We start from the raw sequence: 23,815 nt of genomic DNA on the forward strand, positions 1-23,815 counted from the left end.
GACTTGGTCTCGGACAGGGAGGACTCGTAATTTCTCCCCGAGACCAGCGGAGTGTAGAAACCTCATAATTATCAGCTTCCATTCAGTCAGCGAATAAAACCGCTTCGCCAGGCCAAATATATGCACTCCTTTCTTGAAACATTTAATATCTTAACAGCCTATATATACAGTACCAGTCAAAAGTTTGGACACACCTACTCATTCAAGGGTTTTCTTTATTTTCACTATTTTCTACATTGTAGAATAATAGTGAAGACATCAAAACTATTAAATAACACATATGGAATCATGTAGTAACTAAAAAAGTGTTGAACAAATCAAAATATATGTTATATTTGAGATTCTTCAAATAGCCACCGTTTGCCTTGATGACAGCTTTGCAGATTCTTGGCATTCTCTCAACCAGCTTCACCTGGAATACTTTTCCAACAGTCTTGAAGGAGTTCCCCCATATGCTGAGCACTTATTTGGCTACTTTTCCTTCAGTCTGCCGTCCAACTCATCCCAAACCATCTCATTTGGGTTGAGGTCAGGGGATTGTGGAGGCCAGGTCATCTGATGCAGCACTCCATCACTCTCCTTCTTGGTAAAATAGCCCTTACACAGCCTGGAGGTGTGTTGGGTCATTGTCCTGTTGAAAAACAAATGATAGTCCCACTAAGCCCACACCAGATAGGATGGCGTATCGCTGCAGAATGCTTTTAAGTGTGCCTTGAATTCTAAATAAAAGACAGTGTCACCAGCAAAGCACTCCCACACCATAACACCTCCTCCTCCATGCTTTACGGTGGGAAATACACATGAGGAGATCATCTGTTCACCCACACCGCGTCCCACAAAGACACGGCGGTTGGAACCAAACATCTCCAATTTGGTTTCTTGGCCCAAGCAGGTCTCTTCTTCTTATTGGTGTCCTTTAGTAGTGGTTTCTTTGCAGCAATTCGACCATGAAGGCCTGATTCACACAGTCCCCTCTGAACAGATGATGTTGAGATGTGTCTGTGACTTGAACTCTGTGAATCATTTATTTGGGCTGCAATTTCTGAGGCTGGTAACATTTTACATTTTAGTCATTTAGCAGACGCTCTTATCCACAGTTAGTGAGTGCATACATTTTCATACTGGTAACTCTAATGAACTTATCCTCTGCAGCAGAGGTAACTCTGGGTCTTCCATTCCTGTGGCGGTCCTCATGAGAACCAGTTTCATCATAGCGCTTAATGTTTTTTGCGACTGCAAAAGAAACTTTCAAAGTTATTGAAATGTTCCGTATTGACTGACCTTCATGTCTTAAAGTAATGATGGACTGTTGTTTCTTTTTGCTTATTTGAACTGTTCTTGCCATAATATGGTATTTTACCAAATAGGGCTATCTTCTGTATACCCCCCCTGTTGAAAAATGCTCAAGATAGAAGGAAATAAATTCCACATTTACTTTTAACAAGGAACACCTGTTAATTGAAATGCATTCCAGGTGACTACCTCATGAAGCTGGTTGAGAGAATGCCAAGAGTGTGCAAAGCTGTCATCAAGGCAAAGGGTGGCTATTTGAAGAATCTCAAATATAAAATATATTTGGATTTGTTTAACACGTTTTTGGTTACTACATGATTCCATATGTGTTATTTCATAGTTTTGATGTCTTTTATATGACTATTATTCTACAATATAAAAAATAGTAAAAAAATAAAGAAAAACCCTTGAATGAGTAGGTGTGTCCAAACTTTTGACTGGTAATGTATATTATAGACATGTTTGCACAGTGGCGAACCTATAGGCCTTCAGTGTGTGACAGGTTCGTGATTCTGAAAGGACAGCAACCGTAATACCAGCGCGTTCATGTCAAACACAAAGGGCCAGTGGTGTAGTGGGGTGTGCGCAGGTATAAACCATATACCCACTTTTTTTAGTGGGCATTGCGTATACTCACTTTTTAATCCCTACTGATGCGTATCAAAGTAGTGTAGTGGAGGTGTACGAGTTATCAATGATGTAGTACAATAGAGAAATCTTGAACAAAGTAGCCTACACAATCGCAAAGCATGTGGAATATATTAACATGCGCGCCGCACACATAGCCTAGTTTCAGCGGAATATCATCTGCAGGCAGCAAGAGTGTGCAGCTCAACTGGTTTTGGCATGGAGCAGATACTGTATGTAATTGAGATAGATACTGTATGTACATATAACTAGGAATAAAGTGACTAGGCAACAGGATAGATAATAAACAGTAGCAGCAGCGTATGTGATGATTAAAAAAATAGTCTGGGTAGCTATTTAGTTATCTATTTAACAAACTATTTAGCAGTATTATGGCTTGGGGGTAGAAGTTGTTCAGGGTCCTGTTGGTTCCAGACTTGGTGCATCGGTAACGCTTGCCATGCAGTATCAGAAAGAACAGTCTATGACTTGGGTTGCTGGAGTCTTTGGTTTTTAGGGCCTTCCTCTGACACCGCCTGGTATAGAGTTCCTGGATGTCAGGAAGCTCGGCCCCAGTGATGTACTGGGCCGTACGCAATACCCTCTGTAGCGCCTTGCGGTCAGATGCCAAGCAGTTGCCATACCAAGCCGTGATGCAGTCAGTCAAGATGTTCTCAATTTTGCAGCTGTAGAACTTTATGAGGATCTGTGGGCACATGCCAAATCTTTTCAGCCTCCTGAGGGGGAAGAGGCATTGTCTTGCCCTCTTCATGACTATGTTGGTGTGTGTAAAACCATGATAGATCCTTAGTGATGTGGACACCAAGGAACTTGAAGCTCTCCACCCGCTCCACTACAGCCCTGTCGATGTGAATTGGGGCGTGCCGGCCCTCCATTTTCTGTAGTCCACGATCAGCTCCTTCGTCTTGCTGACGTTGAGGGAGAGGTTGTTGTGCTGGCACCACACCACTGCTGTCATCCTTACCTCCAAGCGTTTATTCAAGTTGGATAAGCTTTGGATGCCGACAGCAGTCGCACCATTGGGACATAGCTTGGACTGTAGCATACAAAAGCCTATTCCTACTCTTTTCCCGCAGTCCATCAAACACATTTGATGTGTCATCATAGTGTTCTCTTACTTGTGGTCAGGCGCTCAGGCGGAACAAACACTTGCGCCTTTTTTCAATGCTGATTTGAATGTCATAGAGAAAACAGAAACTGTGTCTTTTTCGCAAGCATCCTTTCTGAATTTAAACATAATCCTAGAAGTAATCATCTAGTTTAGTGTCTGTAATCTGTTTACAATATTTTTGCTGGTAACGTAACAGAATACAGTTAAAGGTTTTTTGTAATCAGTTACATGTAACGGATTACATTACTCCCCAACCCTGCTCCTGGCCGTGTCTCAGTAGTCTCTCTCTGTTCCTCATTCCATGCCGCTCACACACTCAGTGTGGGGATGCTAATCACGTTAAGAGGGCCAGTCCAGCCACCTCTGATGACGTGATTGGAGGCGACTGACCGGAGCAAGAACAAACCAGGGCCGACCGGCCCGGCTGCACCATTCCCATCCCCTTACTGTAATTTTCCCACAGTCAGGCCTAGAGTGGTGTGGGGTTGGGGGGTACTGATCCGCTCTGGCACTGAGGGTCTGCCCTCCCTCCAAAATGGGGGTTAACGGCAGAGAAGAAGGGGAGGGGGTGGGGTGGGGTGATGGCATGCCAGGATGGCCACATTAACTCAAGTGTTACATGAAGGGACGTTACAAATTGAATGTAGCCTACATGCTCATCTCACACCCTGCATCTGCAGATTCGCCATCTAGCAGTCCAATGCTCGTCACACATTGCCTGAGTTCTCCCATAGGTGTGTGTTTGTTTGCTGGTTCAATAACAGACACCAGGGCTGCAGAACACTGACCTCATGGTAACATACAGTATTTCTAGATAGCTGCCCTTGTGTTGCCATTTTATGCCCTATTTGCATCCACTTTGCGTTAACTACCGTCATAAAGAGAGACATGCAAAACACAGGGCAAAAAATATTTGGTGTAGGACTAATTATAGCCATAATGGAACCAGAGACACATCAGACCTCACATCATCACATCAGACCTATGGAGAGGTCAGGATGGAGTTTTTCCAGCCACCTGAGTCCTCTTAAGCTTTTCTCAGAGGGCTAGAGACCCCTAAGGGACCTAATTGGGTTTTCAATGGGTCAGTGAAAATCACAATAACACAATCTTTGTTCACATTTTGGGCCAACAATGAATTCAACTAGCAGTTTATAGCATTTATAGAATTTGGGCTAAAATGTTGTCTGTAGTGGGGCCCCAGGTTTTTGTTGGAATGTCATTAGGTCTGAGAGAGGAGAAGGTGGAGAACCCCTGCTTCAAAGGAATCTTAAGCTGTTGAGCCACTCATGGTCTCACTGGATCTCAGCGAGATATTCATCTGGGATTGCTTAAAGAGTTTTACCTTGCGTGCATCTGCACTGCATTATAACTCACAATAATCATAAGCATTCATTATGTGGACAAATGTTTTTCTTGTGCCTGCCTGAGTTTACAGTTCACGTGAGATATGTAGCCAGTAGCTACAGTACAATATGGGCATAGTCCTACACTCTGTTGCTTTACCTCATCAGTCTCATAATTATGCTCTCACTCATCTACATAATAAATGGAGTGAGGAGATGCACTGCTTGTGAGGGTTTAGCTAATGTGAGGTCAGTGGCCTCGCTCTTTCCCCACTGTACTCCACTACAGTGTATCACAGTTCATTTATCAGTGTGTGAATCAAGGCCCTGGTAACAGGATGGAGTGGGACAGGGTGTTGAAGTCTGGGCGGGGCCGGGGGACTCACTTCTGGCTGGCTCTGTTGCTGCTGCTACTGCCGGGAAGGCTGCCTTGAGGACGTGATTAGTATCTGGAAAGGTCAAGAGGCATGTGTCATATTCCCCATATCTCCTCCTCTTCCTCTGTGCACTGAGGGGAATGAGGGAGAGTCTGCTACTCTCACTCTCTCTCTTTCTGTCTGTGGGGTGTCACTCTCATACACCTTTCAAACCAAGACGTTTTACCGCCAACTTTAGCATGCCGCCAACTTTTGCAGACTTTTCTTTATATCTGAAAGGTATTGCCGGCAACAAAGCCTGTACTTTTTTCTTCTTCTGCCAACTGACCTAGTCATGATTGCGGTAATACTGTATGTTTAAAAGTCCCGCCAACCCCTCAGTAGAAATGTTCCCTATCATCTAACCGGCTTTGGAACGTATTCAATCCTGAACGTTCTATTGTTCTTCTCTTGTTCTTGTCATTATGAAAAAGTATAAACAAAACGGCAGTCTGCATGCAGCAGCCTGGTCCAAATAGCAATATTAATATTAAACCATTCCTTTAAATTAAAACCTATTACAAGGTAATTATTTACAAATTAAGTATGCCGAGCTGCTAACTTGCTGTTTGTGAATGTGCAGAAATGAAAGCAGTGTATTGGATTCTGTCCTATCAGAGGAATTTAGAACTTGATTAATGCTGCTTGCTGTGTCAGGTTACCATGACAATGGTCGCAACAACAGGGTCAAGGTTGAATGTCTCTTGCTCAGTTGCCGCCTATTTAATAGCCATATAAAAGGTTAATGCCGACAAGAAATAGTTAAAGATGGGGCTGTTTGAAAGGGGATCATACTGCATAAACATTGCCCAATTGTTTTTACAGGCAACATACTGTGAATCCTACATGAAAGAAGTATCACTCTCTCTCTCTCTCTCTCTCTCTCTCTCTCTCTCTCTCTCTCTCTCTCTGTTGCTCTTTCTATCTGTCTAATCTTTCTTTATTTCTCTGCTTCTTTCTCTTTCACCCACTTGCTCTCTATGAATCTCTCTCAATCTCTACCTCCCTCCCTCCTTTTCTCACTGTGGTGGGTCCAGTAAGTCCACATGCAGAGTGCCGACACGGCAGAGCCAGAGCTGACCTTCCGGCCAGTCAGTGATTCCATGTGCTGGTCAGGTCCCTGCAGGGAAACAAAGGGCCTTTGTCTGTGGTCTGGGAGGTGTTTGTGTTGGGCAGCAGCACGCAGCAGATCCCAGGTCAGGTCCTGTGCAGGCCAGACAAAGGGGCCTTCTTGGAATGTCTGTTTGTGTTGGGCCCCTTAGCTGATCTGATGTCAGGTGATCCGGAGCATGGCTGTGTTATGTCTGATGTCTGAACTTAGCTTGGACATAACTACTGTAACTGTGAATAGTCTTAATTATATGCTGAACACAGTGAAGTACATTACAACACGGGGCTGTTATATCACTGTGTGAATTTTAACAGCTGTTTGAAAACTTTTACGCTGTTGACAGTCCAGGTGTGGACTAATCAGAATGGTGTAAACGTATGTGTAGACAGGCTTCTTTAGCTGCTCTGAGTAATAGTCAGTAACGTAGTTGTTCTTGATCTGTGTTTGGTTTTGCTGTGAGCAGCGTTAATTGGAGGAGGTTGTGACTGTGTTTACTGGGTGTGGGGGAGCTAAATTGGCCTGTGTGGAAGGCGACGCCCTCCCAGCAGCGGCTAGCCTCCAGGGGGACGAGGAGGAGGAGGAGGCTGTAAATTAGCTCCGGCTGTTTTTATTTAATTGTTAATTGCAGATGCAGGTGGAACAGCCGAGAGGAGATGAGAGGAGAGGCGGGGTGAGGGGCAGAGCAGAGGCAGTCAATTCTATGTGGAGTCGCAGTGCTTTGCCCTGTAGCTGCACCTTTACACCCCAGGCCTGGTGTGTCACTGTTTATGGGCATCCGAGTAGATGTGAACAGCTCTCTCCTCCTCCTCTTATGAGACAGTGTGGTCTCTGGTGTCTGCAGGGCTGAGATGCCACCCTGGATCTTCCACGCTGGTTAAATATGGCTGTGATCAGAACAGGCTGGTGGGTTGGAGCCCAAAACCCTGCAGGCCATTAGGATGACATTCTCAGCAATACACAGACTATTTCTCCCCCTGCTCCTCCTCCTCCTGCTCCCCCTGTTCTTCCTCCTCCTTGGGTTCCAGGGGAGATGACAATTGCAGATATAATTACAGGATGACAAACAGCCAGGAGGGAGAGGAGGAGAGGAGAGGGGGAGGAGGGGTTGAGGCAGAGGACTGTGAATGAGGGAACAAGTGGCTGCTGTTTAGGGAGGGGCTGGGGAGATCGAGGGATTTTAATGACAGCTGTACACATGCAGATCTCTGACTGTAATTATTCAGCGTTTGTGACTGATCAAGGCCGAGTGTGAAGCAAACTCCAAATCACTGTCACCCTCTCTAGTACCCAGCACCCCGCTTCCACGTCCCAACTGATGGAGGACACTTCATAATCTCAATGGCAGGATTTGTCTCTTAGGGTGGATTCATATTAGTATAATATGTAATATTACAGTCATATGTGAAGTAAGATCTGTCTCTCTTCAACATCAGATTTGCAATGCTTACAGGGGTGGATCCCAAAATAAATGTGTAAAGTGATCAAAACAATTTAGTTAGTTCTGAAATACATTTTATAGATAAAACAATAAGTAGCATTTTGTCCTCTCGTGTGCATGTTTTTCAAAACAAAAGCTGATTCAAAGGGGGGGCGGATTTCTAAACTCTTCCACAGTAGGATACACATGAGTATCCTCGATGGAAGGTGGCAGTCGAGAAGGGGAGGACACACTCCTCGACCACTTATCGTTTTTTCTGGGTCATGGAGGAGAGAGGACGGATGAGCCCTCAAATGAGAAACCCCCATTGTCTTTACACTATACCACTCAGAGGGGGGTATGTGGTGTAGATGTCTCCCACAATACCTCCAGAGGTAGTGTGGGAAACATCTCTCAAAGAGAGATTTACATCTAGATCTGTCTCTTTACACTACAAAAGAACATTTCCTGGGACTAGTATGTGTCGTCAAAGTAGTGTAAATGGGTGACTGGGAGGTGAGAGGAGGGATCAGCAGACACAGTCACGGAGAGGGAGAGTGTTAGCGATAGCGATGGGGAAAAAGTGGGGGAAGGGGAAAAGACAGTGGGTCCTTAGATACACCCTACATACAGTTACTGTTGTGTGATTGTGTATTTGTACGAATATAGCAGAAAGTCAATGTGAGATGGAAGTTGACTGCAGTGAAGGAGTGATGCCGTGTGCCTGTTCCTGTCTTTTGGGATTAGTGTGGTGCTGCCGTAGCCCTGGCTGTGTCTGTTGTGCATCCCAAATGGCATCATATTCCCTATATAATGCTCTACTTTTGATCAGAGCCGTATGGGCCCTGATCAAAAGTAGTGCACTTAATAGAAAATAGGGTGTCATTTGGGACGCTGCCTGTGTGTGTGTCTGTGGGTCGACCTCAGGGTGTGGGGGACAGATTGGTGCTAAAGGCTGGAGCAGCTGATGCTAGGGAGGTAGCGCTCCTCTGATTGCAGAGGTTATAAATAGCCCCCCCACGCCCCCCCCACCACACTGGTAGGGAATGAAACGGGATAAGTAGCTGTGTCCTGGGGCCGATGACAGCAACAGCACTCGAGCGCGCTGTGAGGACAAAGGGTCTTCTTAGTGAGCAGCATGGAAACCACATGCCACTAGGATGATAAAGACTAACAGGGAGGGTGTGTGTGCCCTTGAGTGGGTGTCGGTGGGTGTCTGTGTGTGTGTGTTCATGCATGCTGCATATTAGTGTGGCATGACGATTTGCAAACTCTAAATTACTGGCTCAAAAATCCACACTCATCTCCTCGTACTCCTCTGAACAGTGAATTGGGTCTAATGAACCTGAACAAAATGCAAAGCGCTAATTTACTGCAAGATAAAAAGCAATATGAAAACAGTTGTTCCTGTGGGGAAAACAAGTATAGCATTTAGTCAGTCAGTACAGTACATGGCTAGAATGCAAAATCACCACCACTTCTTGGAAGAAATCTATCACTTGCTCAGCCTCAGTATTCCCTCCCTCCCTCCCTCTGTGGTTTGTGAATGGCAGTGAGAGTAATGTGGTGGTAGCGGTAACAGGTCACAGATCTCTACGTGTCCGAGACCCAGGAGGGCCTAATGTGCTCTCTGTTCTGCCCTCCCCAGTGGCTGACAGCTAGCAGAGGGTATATCTAGCTGCAGTTAGCTAGCCTAACTTGCTGGCATTTCTCTTTCAAGTCCCTTATACGCTCGATGGTCAAGTCACAGTGTGCCCTGTTTTTGGTAAGCCATTGGGTGCATGTATTTCATGATACTCGTTTGCTACGACACCTTGCTGAAACAAGGAGCAACACATTTTCATGATACTCGTTTGCTACGACACCTTGCTGAAACAAGGAGCAACACATTTTCAAGAAGTTGTAAAGAGTCCATGTTACCGTGGAAACTGACTTTTGAATAACCGGCCGTCCCATCTTCAGTCAGCTGAAAATGAAGTTGAACAAATATATTACTTTTATTAAAACGGTTATTACGGTTATTTAATTTTGATGACGGTCTTCATCCATAATCGTCGGAGACACTATTATACAATTACTGTGCCAGCCCTAATGACCCCCCAAATTAGCTCTTTCGCTGCTCAGTTACTCTGTACGTATTTTCCCTCTCTTTCTCTCCCCCTCCCTCCTTCTCCCTCACTCTCTTTTCTCTCTCTATCCGTGACTTAATGAGGATCCCTTTATATACTTGGTGAGAAGGGAAGACAGTAATAATGATCTGAGCTCTCCTGCAGTGTTCCACCCACACACACTGCTGATGAGGCTTTGCAGAGAAGAAAGGAAACCACCCTAATGAAAGCCACAAAGACTTTCAAAAATGTGTGCTACAAAAATATTGCTAAACAGCCTCTTGCTAGGTGCACACTGGAATGAAAGGGTAACTACACTCAAAAATCTTAATTTCAAAAAAAAAATCCCAGACCTCAAAAGTGGTCTCCTGATGTAGTTTAAGCATTGTTTTAGACTTAAAACATCCTATTTAGTTGTTTTTCTATTTAAAAAGTGTGATTCTGAGAGCAAAAACCTGAAAAAATAGGGTCAAACAGAAACCTATAAAAACTCAATGGAGAAAATGGAATTTGGGAAAAAACTAAACGGAATCAGGAAAAAAGGGCCCGACATCTGTAACGGGGGATGAGTGAGGGGACACGGGGAAAAACAATACCTGTAATTACCCTTGTAGAGCGACATGTTATCGCCCTTGTATCAGCTCCTGACATGCTCTCTGCAGACTGCACTGTGTTGCAGCTAGCTGACCTTTCTGTGTGGGGCCTGGTATAAAGCTTCCCAGTCGAAACGGGGCGCACATTAGCCGTGTTCTGCTAGGAGCAAACCGAACCCAGCTGGCAGCAGTGCTGGGTGATATTGGCTCAACTTGATATTGACTAAGAGTTGGCAAGGTGGCAGGTGTAGAGGGTTGTTTTAATGGTGATTTAGAGATATGTGGTTGTGTAGGGTCATGGTCAAAGTAGAGCTGTGGTAAGTATGGGTCATCCCAATGGGTCAGAGGTCAGTGTGGAGAGATGTGGAGACGTATCTTCTGCTTTCTGTTGTGTCTGGTTAAAACATTGAGCAGCAATGTTTGTTTAGTAAATGTAATGTCCAGGGTGGTGGTGGTCCAGTGGAACATGTTGTTCAGAGCAGAGTAGCAGACTCAGGGTTTGTTGGCAGATCTTTATTTAGGTAATGATATTTGCCAGGTGTTAACCCTTCTCTTAGTTCCCCCAGTGGACCGATAGGAGGGAGGGGTTTCTTTGTGTGGCATGGCTAAATACATCCTCCAAAAACAAAACCATTGTACCTTCCCCTGGCATAGATTATTGGCTGGCACACACCTATCTCTGCCAGGGCACACCTGGTCTGCCAGACACAATGCCAGCCAGGGTAAGCCAAGTATATTAAAGAGGAAGGAAAACAGTCTGTCCAACCTACAGAGCTTTCATTTCTCCTGGAGAGGACCTAAGCTTATGCGATCGATACCAGAGTCATTGACCACAGCATTATGTGAGAGTCACAACTACACACAGTTGACAATAGGCTATGTAATGCAAAGCTCACCTCCCTCCTGTCCTCCCCTCACCCCTTCCACGTGTGCTCTGTGCTGGAGAGAGTAGGAACCCTCTCCCCTCTCAGGTCCCCAGGTCCCAGCAGTGCAGGATCAGTGTATGCCCTGCTGTTTAATACACCCACAGATAAAGCCTTCATAATGGGGTGATTTATTAATTAATGAGAGAGAGAAGGAGAGAGAGACAGAGAAGAAAGGGAGAGCACAGGGGAGATAAGAGGCAGTATCCCCTTGCCGTTGACACACACCTGTCTGTGTCACAGCAGCATTACTACTGAGCTGTAGCTAAGTCACTGTCGCTAAACGCATGCACGTACGAACACGCACGCACGCACACACACATACTCACACACACACAGCAGTGGGGCAGCATGGCACGTTTAGGCTTGTCAGTGTATTGAGAGAGTAGTGATTCATTGGAAGTCATTGGAAAGAGTCTCATGAAAGGCCACTGCAGAGCAAGCAGGTTGCTGTCGGAGGATCCCAAACAGTATCTGTGTGCAGCCGTAGGCTCCACGGGCTGGGCCACTCTCCCTCTCTTTCGCGCAGCGCAGTAAGTCAGGGCTTAGGGCACTGACATCTCTCGGCCCTTTTTATATGCTTGGCCTGCTTCAAAGTTCACACTCACTTTCACAAACACAATGCTCAGACTGTACTCTTTCTTGATAGGAGATCATGCTCTATCTGACCCATTGAATGGACTGGAGGCTGGATATCATGGCCAATGGGAGTGTGGGGCTTAATGGTGCCTGTAGTGTTCTGGTGGAGCCGGTGGGTTAATAGGCTGAGCCTCTCTCTGCTGTGGTGTTTGTGTCATGAAGAGATCTCAGGCCTGGGGTCAATGTGTCTCCATCTGTCTCTGCCTAATGGGGCGCACTCTCTACATCTGGTCCTGGCTCTGGCTCTGTCTGCTGGGTGGGGGAGAAACTCTCAGATCTTCCCCTCTCTCCCCCGGCCAGTTACAGCAGCAATGGCGCAAATGAAAGGAAAATAGAATTAAAATGGAGCCAGGCTGAGGAAGGGAGAGAAGCTCAGGGCTATCCAAGACTGTGTGTGTGTGTGTGTGGCCTGCGTGGGGCTGAGTGGCCGTGTGTGTGGCTGTGCCTGCGTGCTTTATGTGTGATACAGCATGTGTGCCTCTGTGTGCTGGTCGACAGTGTGTGCCATGGACATGATGTCCCTGTTTAGGTAAATGCCTATTTGACCAATGAATCATGTTCATGTTTGCAGGATAATCCATGAGGATGGCTTCTCTGGAGATGATGTGAAGCAGTACAAGCCTGTGGTCTACAGCAACACAATCCAGTCTCTGGCTGCCATCGTCCGTGCCATGGACACCCTGGGCCTGGAGTACGGCGACAAGGAGAGAAAAGTGAGTCTCTCTCCCACTCTATCTGTAGAGTGTAGCACTGAAGGAATGGACTACAACTACACACACACAGGCACAAACAGCCAGACAGACAGACTCACGCACACACACACACACACACACACACACACACACACTGTCACACACATTAGTAAGCAGAGCATTGTGTGCTCTTGCCACTCTACTGTAGAGATGGCCTCCCAAACAGATTTAAAGAAAGAAATACACAAACTGTCACACACCGACAGACACCCATATATTCACCCATAGGCTTTTAACACTAGAACTGCTAAAGCAGTCATTTTGACTGCTCATACATTTTTATTTATTTATTTATGCCCCCCTCCATTCTTGACTTTTCCTAAATAAGTCTATATATCACACTGCTGTTGTTAGAATCTTAATATCACAAACAGAACTGGAGTAATATCCAGTTTTAGGAGGGCATGTCATTCATGCCTCCTTCTCCCAACTGTAGGGCCTGCTCGACTCTTTCTCCCGACAGTGGAAGGTGCCTTGCCCAGGTGATAATCACACTGATAATTGCCTCGAAACTGAACCGAAACTATACCGAAACTAATTTCACACATACAGTATATAACAGATGAAATAAATGAAGTAAAGTATGATGGGGGAGAATGGGTGAGTTGATGAGCAAGGGGAAGCCAACGATTTATAATTATGTAATCACAAATTGTGAATGAAGAACACGGCGTGCCATTCTATATTGGTATATTCTAATTATAATCTCAAAATGGTATGTACCCTATATCAGTCCACCATGTCTTATCAGTCTACTCTGGACTACTTGGAGTACACAGTGATAGCTGTGTAATTTACAATGACAAGAAGAACAAGATGAATGGATGCACATGCTGCATTAGCGCTGCTACAAGATCTGAATGAAAATGATTCAGATGGTGGGAAAGAAATGAATCATGACATCTCTGATGATTATTCTTCTGGTTCTGAGCCTCAGCCTGAAATGACACCTCTGAGGCCTAAGCGCAAAAAAGGCTGAACGGTGCGCACTAAGCAGGTGCCCCTGCCACCACCAAATGAAACACTGAGACAGGAGAGAGGAAGGGAAGGCACTGTTTGGATAGAAAAAGCCAGTGACAATGCTATCAGCACAAAAGGTCATCACTGAGAGAGCAGGCCCTACATCTCATTGCAGAAGACAACATCAGCAACGCACTCACAAGCTTTCGTTGTTTATGGGACATGCTACAGCACATCAGGGACTATACTGTGGCTGAGGTGCACAGGGAGCAAGGAGACACTGCCTGCGATCTGTCTTGTTCATGAGTTGGAAGCTCATTTCAATCCTGTATCTCCGTGGAGCATTCGGTGGAAAGGGCATATATATCGTCAATGTGGATGTTTTGGATCAGATGGCACGGCTGTACTCGGTGAAAGGAGGCACTCGCTCCTGGCCTGTTGCTGTGTTCTACAACATGCTTGACTTGGCTGCTATCAACGCACACGTGTTGCTCAAGCAGTGCATGAACAACACCATGCCCAGGAGAGACTTCATCATGAGTCTGGTACACGGGCTACGTGAGAGACATATGAGGTCCAAGGCAGCAGCAAAGATTCCACGCGAGCCGCTGCACGAGGCAAATTGCGCCCAGCTCCCGGGGAGTGGAAGTGTGTCAAGCAAGTGAAAGTGGCGAAGATTTGTGTCGACTGTTAGGACAAGGGATCGCTGCTAAATGAAATCCAACTGATGCCATTGTGTGAAAAATCACAACATGTAAGTACGAGCTGACAATAATGTACTATTTTTGACTGCTGTCATATCGAAGCTTACAGTGGGGAGAACAAGTATTTGATACACTGCCGATTTTGCAGGTTTTCCTACTTACAAAGCATGTAGAGGTCTGTAATTTTTATCATAGGTACACTTCAACTGTGAGAGACGGAATCTAAAACAAAAATCCAGAAAATCACATTGTATGATTTTTAAGTAATTAATTTGCATTTTATTGCATGACATAAGTATTTGATACATCAGAAAAGCAGAACTTAATATTTGGTACAGAAACCTTTGTTTGCAATTACAGAGATCATACGTTTCCTGTAGGTCTTGACCAGGTTTGCACACATTGCAGCAGGGATTTTGGCCCACTCCTCCATACAGACCTTCTCCAGATCCTTCAGGTTTCAGGGCTGTCACTGGGAAATACGGACTTTCAGCTCCCTCCAAAGATTTTCTATTGGGTTCAGGTCTGGAGACTGGCTAGGCCACTCCAGGACCTTGAGATGCTTCTTACGGAGCCACTCCTTAGTTGCCCTGGCTGTGTGTTTCGGGTCGTTGTCATGCTGGAAGACCCAGCCACGACCCATCTTCAATGCTCTTACTGAGGGAAGGAGGTTGTTGGCCAACATGGCCCCATTCATCCTCCCCTCAATACGGTGCAGTCGTCCTGTCCCCTTTGCAGAAAAGCATCCCCAAAGAATGATGTTTCCACCTCCATGCTTCACGGATGGGATGGTGTTCTTGGGATTGTACTCATCCTTCTTCTTCCTCCAAACACGGCGAGTGGAATTTAGACCAAAAAGCTTTTGACCACATGACCTTCTCCCATTCCTCCTCTGGATCATCCAGATGGTCATTGGCAAACTTCAGACGGGCCTGGACATGCGCTGGCTTGAGCAGGGGGACCTTGCGTGTGCTGGAGGATTTTAATCCATGACGGCGTAGTGTGTTACTAATGGTTTTCTTTGAGACTGTGGTCCCAGCTCTCTTCAGGTCATTGACCAGGTCCTGCCGTGTAGTTCTGGGCTGATCCCTCACCTTCCTCATGATCATTGATGCCCCACGAGGTGAGATCTTGCATGGAGCCCCAGACCGAGGGTGATTGACTGTCATCTTGAACTTCTTCCATTTTCTAATAATTGCGCCAACAGTTGTTGCCTTCTCACCAAGCTGCTTGCCTATTGTCCTGTAGCCCATCCCAGCCTTGTGCAGGTCTACAATTGTATCCCTGATGTACTTACACAGCTCTCTGGTCTTGGCCATTGTGGAGAGGTTGGAGTCTGTTTGATTGAGTGTGTGGACAGGTGTCTTTTATACAGGTAACGATTTCAAACAGGTGCAGTTAATACAGGTAATGAGTGGAGAACAGGAGGGCTTCTTAAAGAAAAACTAACAGGTCTGTGAGAGCCGGAATTCTTACTGGTTGGTAGGTGATCAAATACTTATGTCATGCAATAAAATGCAAATTAATTACTTAAAAATCATACAATGTGATTTTCTGGATTTTTGTTTTAGATTCCATCTCTCACAGTTGAAGTGTACCTATGATAAAAATTACAGACCTCTACATGCTTTGTAAGTAGGAAAACCTGCAAAAACAGAAGTGTATCAAATACTTGTTCTCACCACTCATTCATTATAATGGCATTATTGCTTTTGTGCTGATTTTCCTTATTTATCAAGCACACTTGGCGCTTATAATTATGTTTAGGCTACTGATATTTTCATCATTTGACCTCGCTGACCGTTCGTCTTTGTGGTTAGGGCATTTTTATTATTTTGTCGTTATAAAAATAAGCTTTTACCGTGGTCCAACACATCCCACTGGGCACAGACATCAATTCAATGTCTATTCCAGGTTGGTTCAACATAATTTGTGTTTTTCTGTTTTTACATAAAGCCTATTGTGTTTTTTAAAATGTTTTTTTCTTATTATTCTGTTACCTAAGACCTTAATAAACACAGCCAAATGATTATTTTTGCAATAGTATATACGAAATGTATTAATTACACTATTAGAATGTTGCAGTCAGAATGACTGCTCATTAGCTTGAAGGCAGGACCCTCGAGACTCAGCAGTTCTAGTGTTCACAAGTGAAACCACTTGTGAACACTAGACTCTGAACCGGTACCCCCTGTATGTAGCCTCCCTACTGTTATTTTATTTTACTGCTGCTCTTTAATTATTTGCTCTTTTAAATTTTTTTTAATGTTTTAATTTTCTTAAAACTGCATTGTTTGTTAAGGGCTTGTAAGTCAGCATTTCACTGTAAGGTCTACACTTGTTGTATTCGGCGCCTGTGGCAAATACAATTTGATTTGATTCATCCTTATCCATCTATCAAAATCCATAACCTCAATGTTGTAACAGGTAATTGGCCACAAGGCTCTGACAGGATATCAGAACACATTAGTTTCAGCTTGTTTACTGGCTTCGATAAATCACCCACTGAGAGGAGGGGAGCAGCAGGAAATGTAGATTCACACAACACTTCTGTCTGTCTGTCTGTCTGTCTGTACACATGGTATTACTACTTATCACCAGCACCATGGAATATTAATGGAGGGAATCAGACAGGTTTGGAATTGTAATACTGTATTCAGACAATGATGAATGAACGCTCCAGTTGAAAAGGTGAATGCATTTAGTAGACATTACATTTATAGTGTTGATGACACATATATGATGATGGGAATGGTTTGGGATTGGTTATTGGTTCAGTCCACAATGTCAAACTGCTGACAGGCTGGATTGGAGTGTGAGCGGGAGGGCAAAGGTCATGTCTCTGTCAGGGGTCATGGGTCATCAGCTGTCAGTACATGGCCTCAGAGTGACCTTAAGAGGACAGACAGGTTGAAGGAAGGTGTACAGTAGGATATGTGAGCTGCTGTCCTAATGCCTCCTCTCGTGTTGTGTTGGTATCCGTTCCCCTGCTGTGTTCTGTTCCCTCTCTAAAACAGGAGGCACACCACTGACTCTGACCTTTCCAGGAAGTCCTTTATATTTTGATCAAACCAATGCTATCAATAGACTGGGACAAGTCATCTGAAATATCCAGCTGCTATTGATTGTTATATTATCTCTTTCTTCTGCTAGAACCAGAGCGCTTCTTTAGATAAGAATTGTATTTCGGTCCCAATAAACTGGAGTGTTTTAGAGTTGACAGCCGCAGGGGTTATGTCCATAAATTTTTTTTCTCTATGGTTGTGTCATTCTCAGAGAAGTCATTTAGAGTGCTTCAGTGTGGGTGCGTGTGCGCATCTGTGCATGTGACCCAAAAGTAACCTCTCCAAAAGTAATTTGTGATATAGGTCGGAGGTCACCGTCCCCAAGTGGTGAATCTCTTTCCCTCTCCCTAATGGAGAGAGAAAACGAAGGACCGCCACAGAAAGAGAGAGAGAAAAAAGCTGAGGTGGGCAGAGAGAATGAGAGGAGAGAATAAGTGTGAAATAGAATGGAGAAAAGAGAGAATGCAGGGGAGGTGAGTCCCTAACTGGTGTGTGTCCTGTTGAGGACCCCTGTTTACCTGTACCTTAGTGTGAATTAGGGATGGGCGGTATCCAGATTTTCATATCATCATACCGTCCTTCTTGCATCCCGAGATTTATGGTATTACCGGCTTAGTACACAAGGGGGCACCAAAAAAAAACATTGGCCGTCTATTAACAGAATGCTAACAAAATTAGCACAAATGTTAGCGAGTTTCCATGGAGGCTGCTAGCTAAATATGTTAACGAGTGCAAACGAAAATAAACAAATTGCAAAGACAGGCAATCCAGCTCATAAAGTTATACATATATAGGTAGGAGCTACCCAATGTCATTTTTGGTGAGTTTGGACATTTACAAGCGAATGTGAACGAGAGACATTGTGCAAATGAACAAAGTTTTGACTCATGCTTGTCTGAAGGAAGAACAGTACTGGCTCTGGAGCAGCATATGTACACGCTGTGTCTGTGTGGTGTCTGGAGTCACTAGGGCAACGGGCCTTCCTGCTCTGCTCGGAGAAGATGGGGGAGGAGCAGACGGGCCAAGAACAGAGAGGAGAAAAAACGCAAGGAAATCAAGATAGCAGTGGCAGCTGTACAGAGAACTAACTCATCCAAAGGGCTTGACTTCTCAAACACGGCAGAACGCTATCACAATATGATGCCCCGTCACCTTATTAATTCAGCAAGTTAAACTTAGGGGTCGCGTTAATGCAGAATTCTTCATTTTTCACACAGGAAAAAAATATAAAACACATAAGAAATATCTTGCTGCGTTTCGTAAACGCGCATCTAAAATGCTTCTTATTGTAATTTCTGCTCGGCATCAGACACATTTTGTGCTTCAGTTGCACTTCTCCACTCAGATGAGAATTCACCAATGGCTTTCTATCAAAAGACTGCACTCTGACTGATGAGTACTTTTCTCTGGTACTTTTCTAGGTGTAGCCAGCCTACTTTTCTCCAGTAAAATGCAAGATTAACTTTAAGCAAAACATTAGGAAATGTAGTTGGCTACATTATTTCTATGATAAACATTAGAAATATGATGGCCATGCATCATTTTGCAAAAAATACCTTGCTTTTTCATTGTAAGCTCATTTACTTGTGGCTGCCAGCCAAATAGTGTTGCACTTCTGTTGTCATTGGATAAAAATTAAGCTATTTCCTGCCGAATGTGTTGCACTAATGTATTTTCTGTGAAGGAAAACTATAGTTGCACGCCCCTGATCACTCTATTGAAGCAAAAAAACACTGTTGACTTTCAATATAAAACTCAACCCTGTCAATACACAGCTGGACTCACCTGCTCCCGCTTTCTCCCGTTGTGCTATTTACAAACAAACCCGTGACTGGCTCAACTGTTCTGGGGAACTACGGTAAGCGTCATAATGTAAAATAATGTGACAGGTGAAATGAAGAATGCAATCTGCTTTATCTCCTAACATATTGCACAAGTTGACTGCAGTTATTTACTAAAAAGCTACAAATATATATATTTTTGTGAAAAACTTCAAAGAAGTAGTTTCAACGGTTTTAACAGTATTGAAAAACCATCCCCTGGCAATTTCCAAATACCTCGGCATACAGTGTACCGCCCAAGCCTAGTGTGAATGTGTGAGTGTTTCTCCAGCATGTGGATATAGCCTGTATGTGCACAATGGTGTGGCAGCAGGGAACAGAGTGCCCCTTCTTTCGCTATCTCTTCCTCTATCTCTTTCTCTCCCTCTCTTTCTCTCACTGTCTCTCTATCTCTCTGCTCCTTACTGGGCTGGCCAGCTGGCTCGCACCTCTTTAATCTGAAGTGGGAAGCTTTTATTGGAGCTGCTCTCTCAACAGCCAAGCAACCACTCTCACTCCTTCTGTCTCTCCCTCTCTCTCTCTCCCTTTCCTTCTCTCCTCTTTTGTTCCCTCCTGCCATCCTCGTCCTTTGCCTTTCGCTCTCTCCCTTCCTCTCACTCATCTCTGATTGTCTTCCTCCTCTACCTCCCTCTTTCAAGCCTGTTGCCATGGCTACCATGTGTTTGCCTTCCTGTCAACACATTCCGCAAGTCTGTGTCCAAAGGCAATGTCACTCACATGAAGGGAGAAACCACTCGAATACATCAGGCCTGGAACTGTGGAGAGGCAGGCTGTGCAGTCACTCAGTGCTGCGTGACCAAGAGTACTGCATCCATCTATTCTGGCATTTTTGCCACACCCACTCCTCTATGTATGCAGCCATGCATACTTGGATGTGTTTCTATCAGCGTTGTTTCATGATGTTCTGACTCTTGAGCCCACTGGGCACAGACGCCAGTTCAATGTCTAGTTTTGATTTATATTAGCCAACGTGAAATCAACCAAAAATGTCACTGTGTCATTGGATTTAGGTTAAAAGTTGGGTGAAAAAAAGACAACATTCCCTTACGTTGATGACGTTTTGCATATCCAATCAGTTTTCCACGTTGATTCAACGTCATCACATTTAATTTTTGGTTGAAATGACGTGGAAATAATGTTGACTCAACCAGTTTTTGCCCAGTGGGCTGCCAGTTTGTCCTCTCCCTGCTCATTAGAGAGTGTGGGTAGCTCAAGTCCAATAGCTGGCAGAACTCTCTCTATTGTTCTATCTTCCGGAGCTCTTCACTCTTTATGATCCATTTCCCTGTGCTCACCACACACGATAAAACCCCAATGAGCCAGCATCCATCTATTTCCTCCCTGGCTTGCTCCCTTTGTCCAGCCAACTGACTCTGTCTGACATTCATCTCATCTCTGTTCTGGCTCTGCTCACTCAATCAGCCATAATGGAGCATTCAAGACTGCAAATCTGCCCTGGAAGGTTTAGTTAAGGAGAAGCAAACCCCTGTACTTTCACTCTGTATTCCTGGAGCATTGTCTGCATGGGTTGGTGGTAGCGGCCTGGTGCCGTGCCATGATAACCCAGTCAGAAAGCCAGTCTCTGGCACTGGTCACGACTGCTGACCATCCGATGGCATCCATATGGCCTTTCATTTCACTGGCAACGGGGTTAACTTGACCAACACCCCCATCTGGGAAGCTCCAGACTGTGTGCTCCACATGCAAATAAATACAGAAGGGATCTGAAATAGACCTGGCAGCACTGAAATTATAATAGCAACGGCTCTTGAATTGTGCGTCACCATCTAAATAATTCACCTAGTACTTCTTCAGAGTCACTGACTCTGACTGAAACATGCAATTGCTTATGGCGCCATTTATTATCTTGTTTATACACTTTACCCTGTGGACAGAGGGGGGAGAGAGGGCCTCTCCAGTGAGGAGAGGGGGGAGAGAGGGCCTCTCCAGTGAGGAGAGGGGGGAGAGAGGGCCTCTCCAGTGAGGAGAGGGGGAGAGAGGGCCTCTCCAGTGAGGAGAGGGGGAGAGAGGGCCTCTCCAGTGAGGAGAGGGGGGAGAGAGGGCCTCTCCAGTGAGGAGAGGGGGAGAGGGCCTCTCCAGTGAGGAGGGGAGAGAGGGCCTCTCCAGTGAGGAGAGGGGGAGAGGGCCTCTCCAGTGAGGAGAGGGGGAGAGAGGGCCTCTCCAGTGAGGAGAGGGGGGAGAGAGTGCCTCTCCAGTGAGGAGAGGGGGAGAGAGGGCCTCTCCAGTGAGGAGAGGGGGGAGAGAGGGCCTCTCCAGTGAGGAGAGGGGGGGAGAGGGCCTCTCCAGTGAGGAGAGGGGGGAGAGGGCCTCTCCAGTGAGGAGAGGGGGAGAGAGGGCCTCTCCAGTGAGGAGAGGGGGAGAGAGGGCCTCTCCAGTGAGGAGTGGGAGGAGAGAGGGCCTCTCCAGTGAGGAGAGGGGGGAGAGAGGGCCTCTCCAGTGAGGAGAGGGAGGAGAGAGGGCCTCTCCAGTGAGGAGAGGGGGGAGAGAGGGCCTCTCCAGTGAGGGAGAGGGGCCTCCAGTGAGGGAGAGAGGGCCTCTCCAGTGAGGAGAGGGGGAGAGAGGGCCTCTCCAGTGAGGAGAGGGGGAGAGAGGGCCTCTCCAGTGAGGAGAGGGGGAGAGCCTCTCGGGGGAGGGCCTCTCCAGTGAGGAGAGGGGGGAGAGAGGGCCTCTCCAGTGAGGAGAGGGGGTGGCAGACGTCCCCAGTGCCTCAGCCAGCCAGGGAGTCTGGGTGTCTGCTGCTGTTTTGGAGACGAGTGGTGTTGTGGTCTGGGGTGGAGGTCTGAAAGGGGAGTGATGTGATGGTTAATGGTATAGTAAGATAAGATATACTTTACTAGTCCATGCGAAATGGAAATGTCTTCTACTTTTATCCTTCCCGCCGATATACACACACATACACACAAACACACATTGAATAGATAGATTTATTTGATCATTTAAAATACAATACAACCACACATGTGGATAATGCATTTAAAATCATAGAGGAAACATGACTGTAAGTCGCTTTGGATAAAAGCGTCTGCTAAATGGCATTTATATTATTATTATTATTATTATTATTATTATTATTATTATTGTTTCAAAAATGAACAAACAACATAGTAGGCTTAGGCTACACAGTAGACCTGGCCTAATAGTTATACTTGGGTAACAGATCTAATAATCATTCATATATTTTTGAATGTATAGCACTTTTCAAATAATCTCAAAGCGCATAAAAAGTAAAACATCAGACAAAAAATTGAAATGATGGAGATTGAAAGTCTCAGTCGGCTTGGGATGAAGTTGAGACAATTTGGGTTGGAAAGGCAGTGTAGGTTCAGTGGAGAGGGTATCGATGGGACAGCCAAGGAGAAGATGGTCTGAGAAAACAGGCTCTTCCAAGGCCCACCACACCTGCTTCTCTGAATGGTCAGTCACTCCATTGGAGCCGCTTCTCTGGTACTGGTCCTCCTTTGCCAGGAATGTAGCACCAACCAGGGTGATGGCCCGGCTGCTGAAAAGGACACGAAAAGTGACCACATCTTGGCAGTGGGTAGGAGCATTCTCTGAACTTCCTCTGCTACCTCTGGACACGGCATGCAGTCCTTGGTGTAATACTTCCAAACAGATTAAACAAAAAGCCACATTATTTGAATCCAAAAGCTATCATGCCAAAATATATACTTTTCTCATCACGATCCTGCAACTCTGAGAGTCAAGACCACAGGATATAGTGATCAAACCATAGAGCAGCCCAAAAAAAACAAAATACATACAAAAATGCGACAGAGCTCTCTGCCTAGGCTACCTTACGGCACCATGGGGTTGGAGAAGCTGGAGCAGAGTCCACCCTGCTCCCCATTGCCCCTGGATCCTGCTTGCCCTCTTGGCAACTGACTGTTGGCTCCTGGTCCCTCCTTGCCATTGGAGGGCAGAGGGTGTGCCATGCCCACAGGGACGTCCTGGTGCTGATAACGCTCCCACTCCTCATTAGAGGAAACAACCACAGAGACGAAGAGACAAAGGGTGAGGTAAAAACACACACACACACATGCAGGCACACACATACACTGGCACACACACACAACTCGCTCTCTGTCAGATCTACCCAACCCAGTCTTCATTTTGAGAGCAACTGCCTGCTCAGCCTGAAAGATGGCCCCCATATCTTGAGCTTAGCTTTTCCCCATTATCACCAATGCTATGTTTGTGTATATACTGCAATACCTACAGTGGGGAGAACAAGTATTTGATACACTGCCGATTTTGCAGGTTGTCCTACTTACAAAGAATGTAGAGGTCTGTAATTTTTATCATAGGTACACTTCAACTGTGAGAGACGGAATCTAAAACAAAAATCCAGAAAATCACATTGTATGATTTTTCAGTAATTAATTTGCATTTTATTGCATGACATAAGTATTTGATACATCAGAAAAGCAGAACTTTATATTTGGTACAGAAACCTTTGTTTGCAATTACAGAGATCATACATTTCCTGTAGGTCTTGACCAGGTTTGCACACACTGCAGCAGGGATTTTGGCCCACTCCTCCATACAGACCTTCTCCAGATCCTTCAGGTTTCGGGGCTGTCGCTGGGCAATACGGACTTTCAGCTCCCTCCAAAGATGTTCTATGGGGTTCAGGTCTGGAGACTGGGTAGGCCACTCCAGGACCTTGAGATGCTTCTTACGGAGCCACTCCTTAGTTGCCCTGGCTGTGTGTTTCGGGTCGTTGTCATGCTGGAAGACCCAGCCACGACCCATCTTCAATGCTCTTACTGAGGGAAGGAGGTTGTTGGCCAAGATCTCGCGATACATGGCCCCATCCATCCTCCCCTCAATACAGTGCAGTCGTTCTGTCCCCTTTGCAGAAAAGCAT

The 23,815-nt window shown here is 45.5% G+C and overlaps 1 protein-coding gene across 3 annotated transcripts in view; it reads left to right on the forward strand.

Moving 5' to 3' along the window:
- The window catches only part of LOC121576655 (guanine nucleotide-binding protein G(o) subunit alpha), a 117,950-nt gene that overhangs the window by 17,042 nt on the left and 77,093 nt on the right, over nt 1-23,815 (forward strand). For all 3 annotated transcript variants that reach the window (XM_041889977.2, XM_041889978.2, XM_041889976.2), the window contains exon 3: nt 12,177-12,318. In XM_041889977.2, the coding sequence (XP_041745911.1) occupies nt 12,177-12,318 (142 nt within the window). The remainder of the gene's footprint in view (nt 1-12,176; nt 12,319-23,815) is intronic.

Source organism: Coregonus clupeaformis, chromosome 29 (genome assembly GCF_020615455.1).
Source record: "Coregonus clupeaformis isolate EN_2021a chromosome 29, ASM2061545v1, whole genome shotgun sequence".
Lineage (NCBI taxonomy): Eukaryota > Metazoa > Chordata > Actinopteri > Salmoniformes > Salmonidae > Coregonus > Coregonus clupeaformis.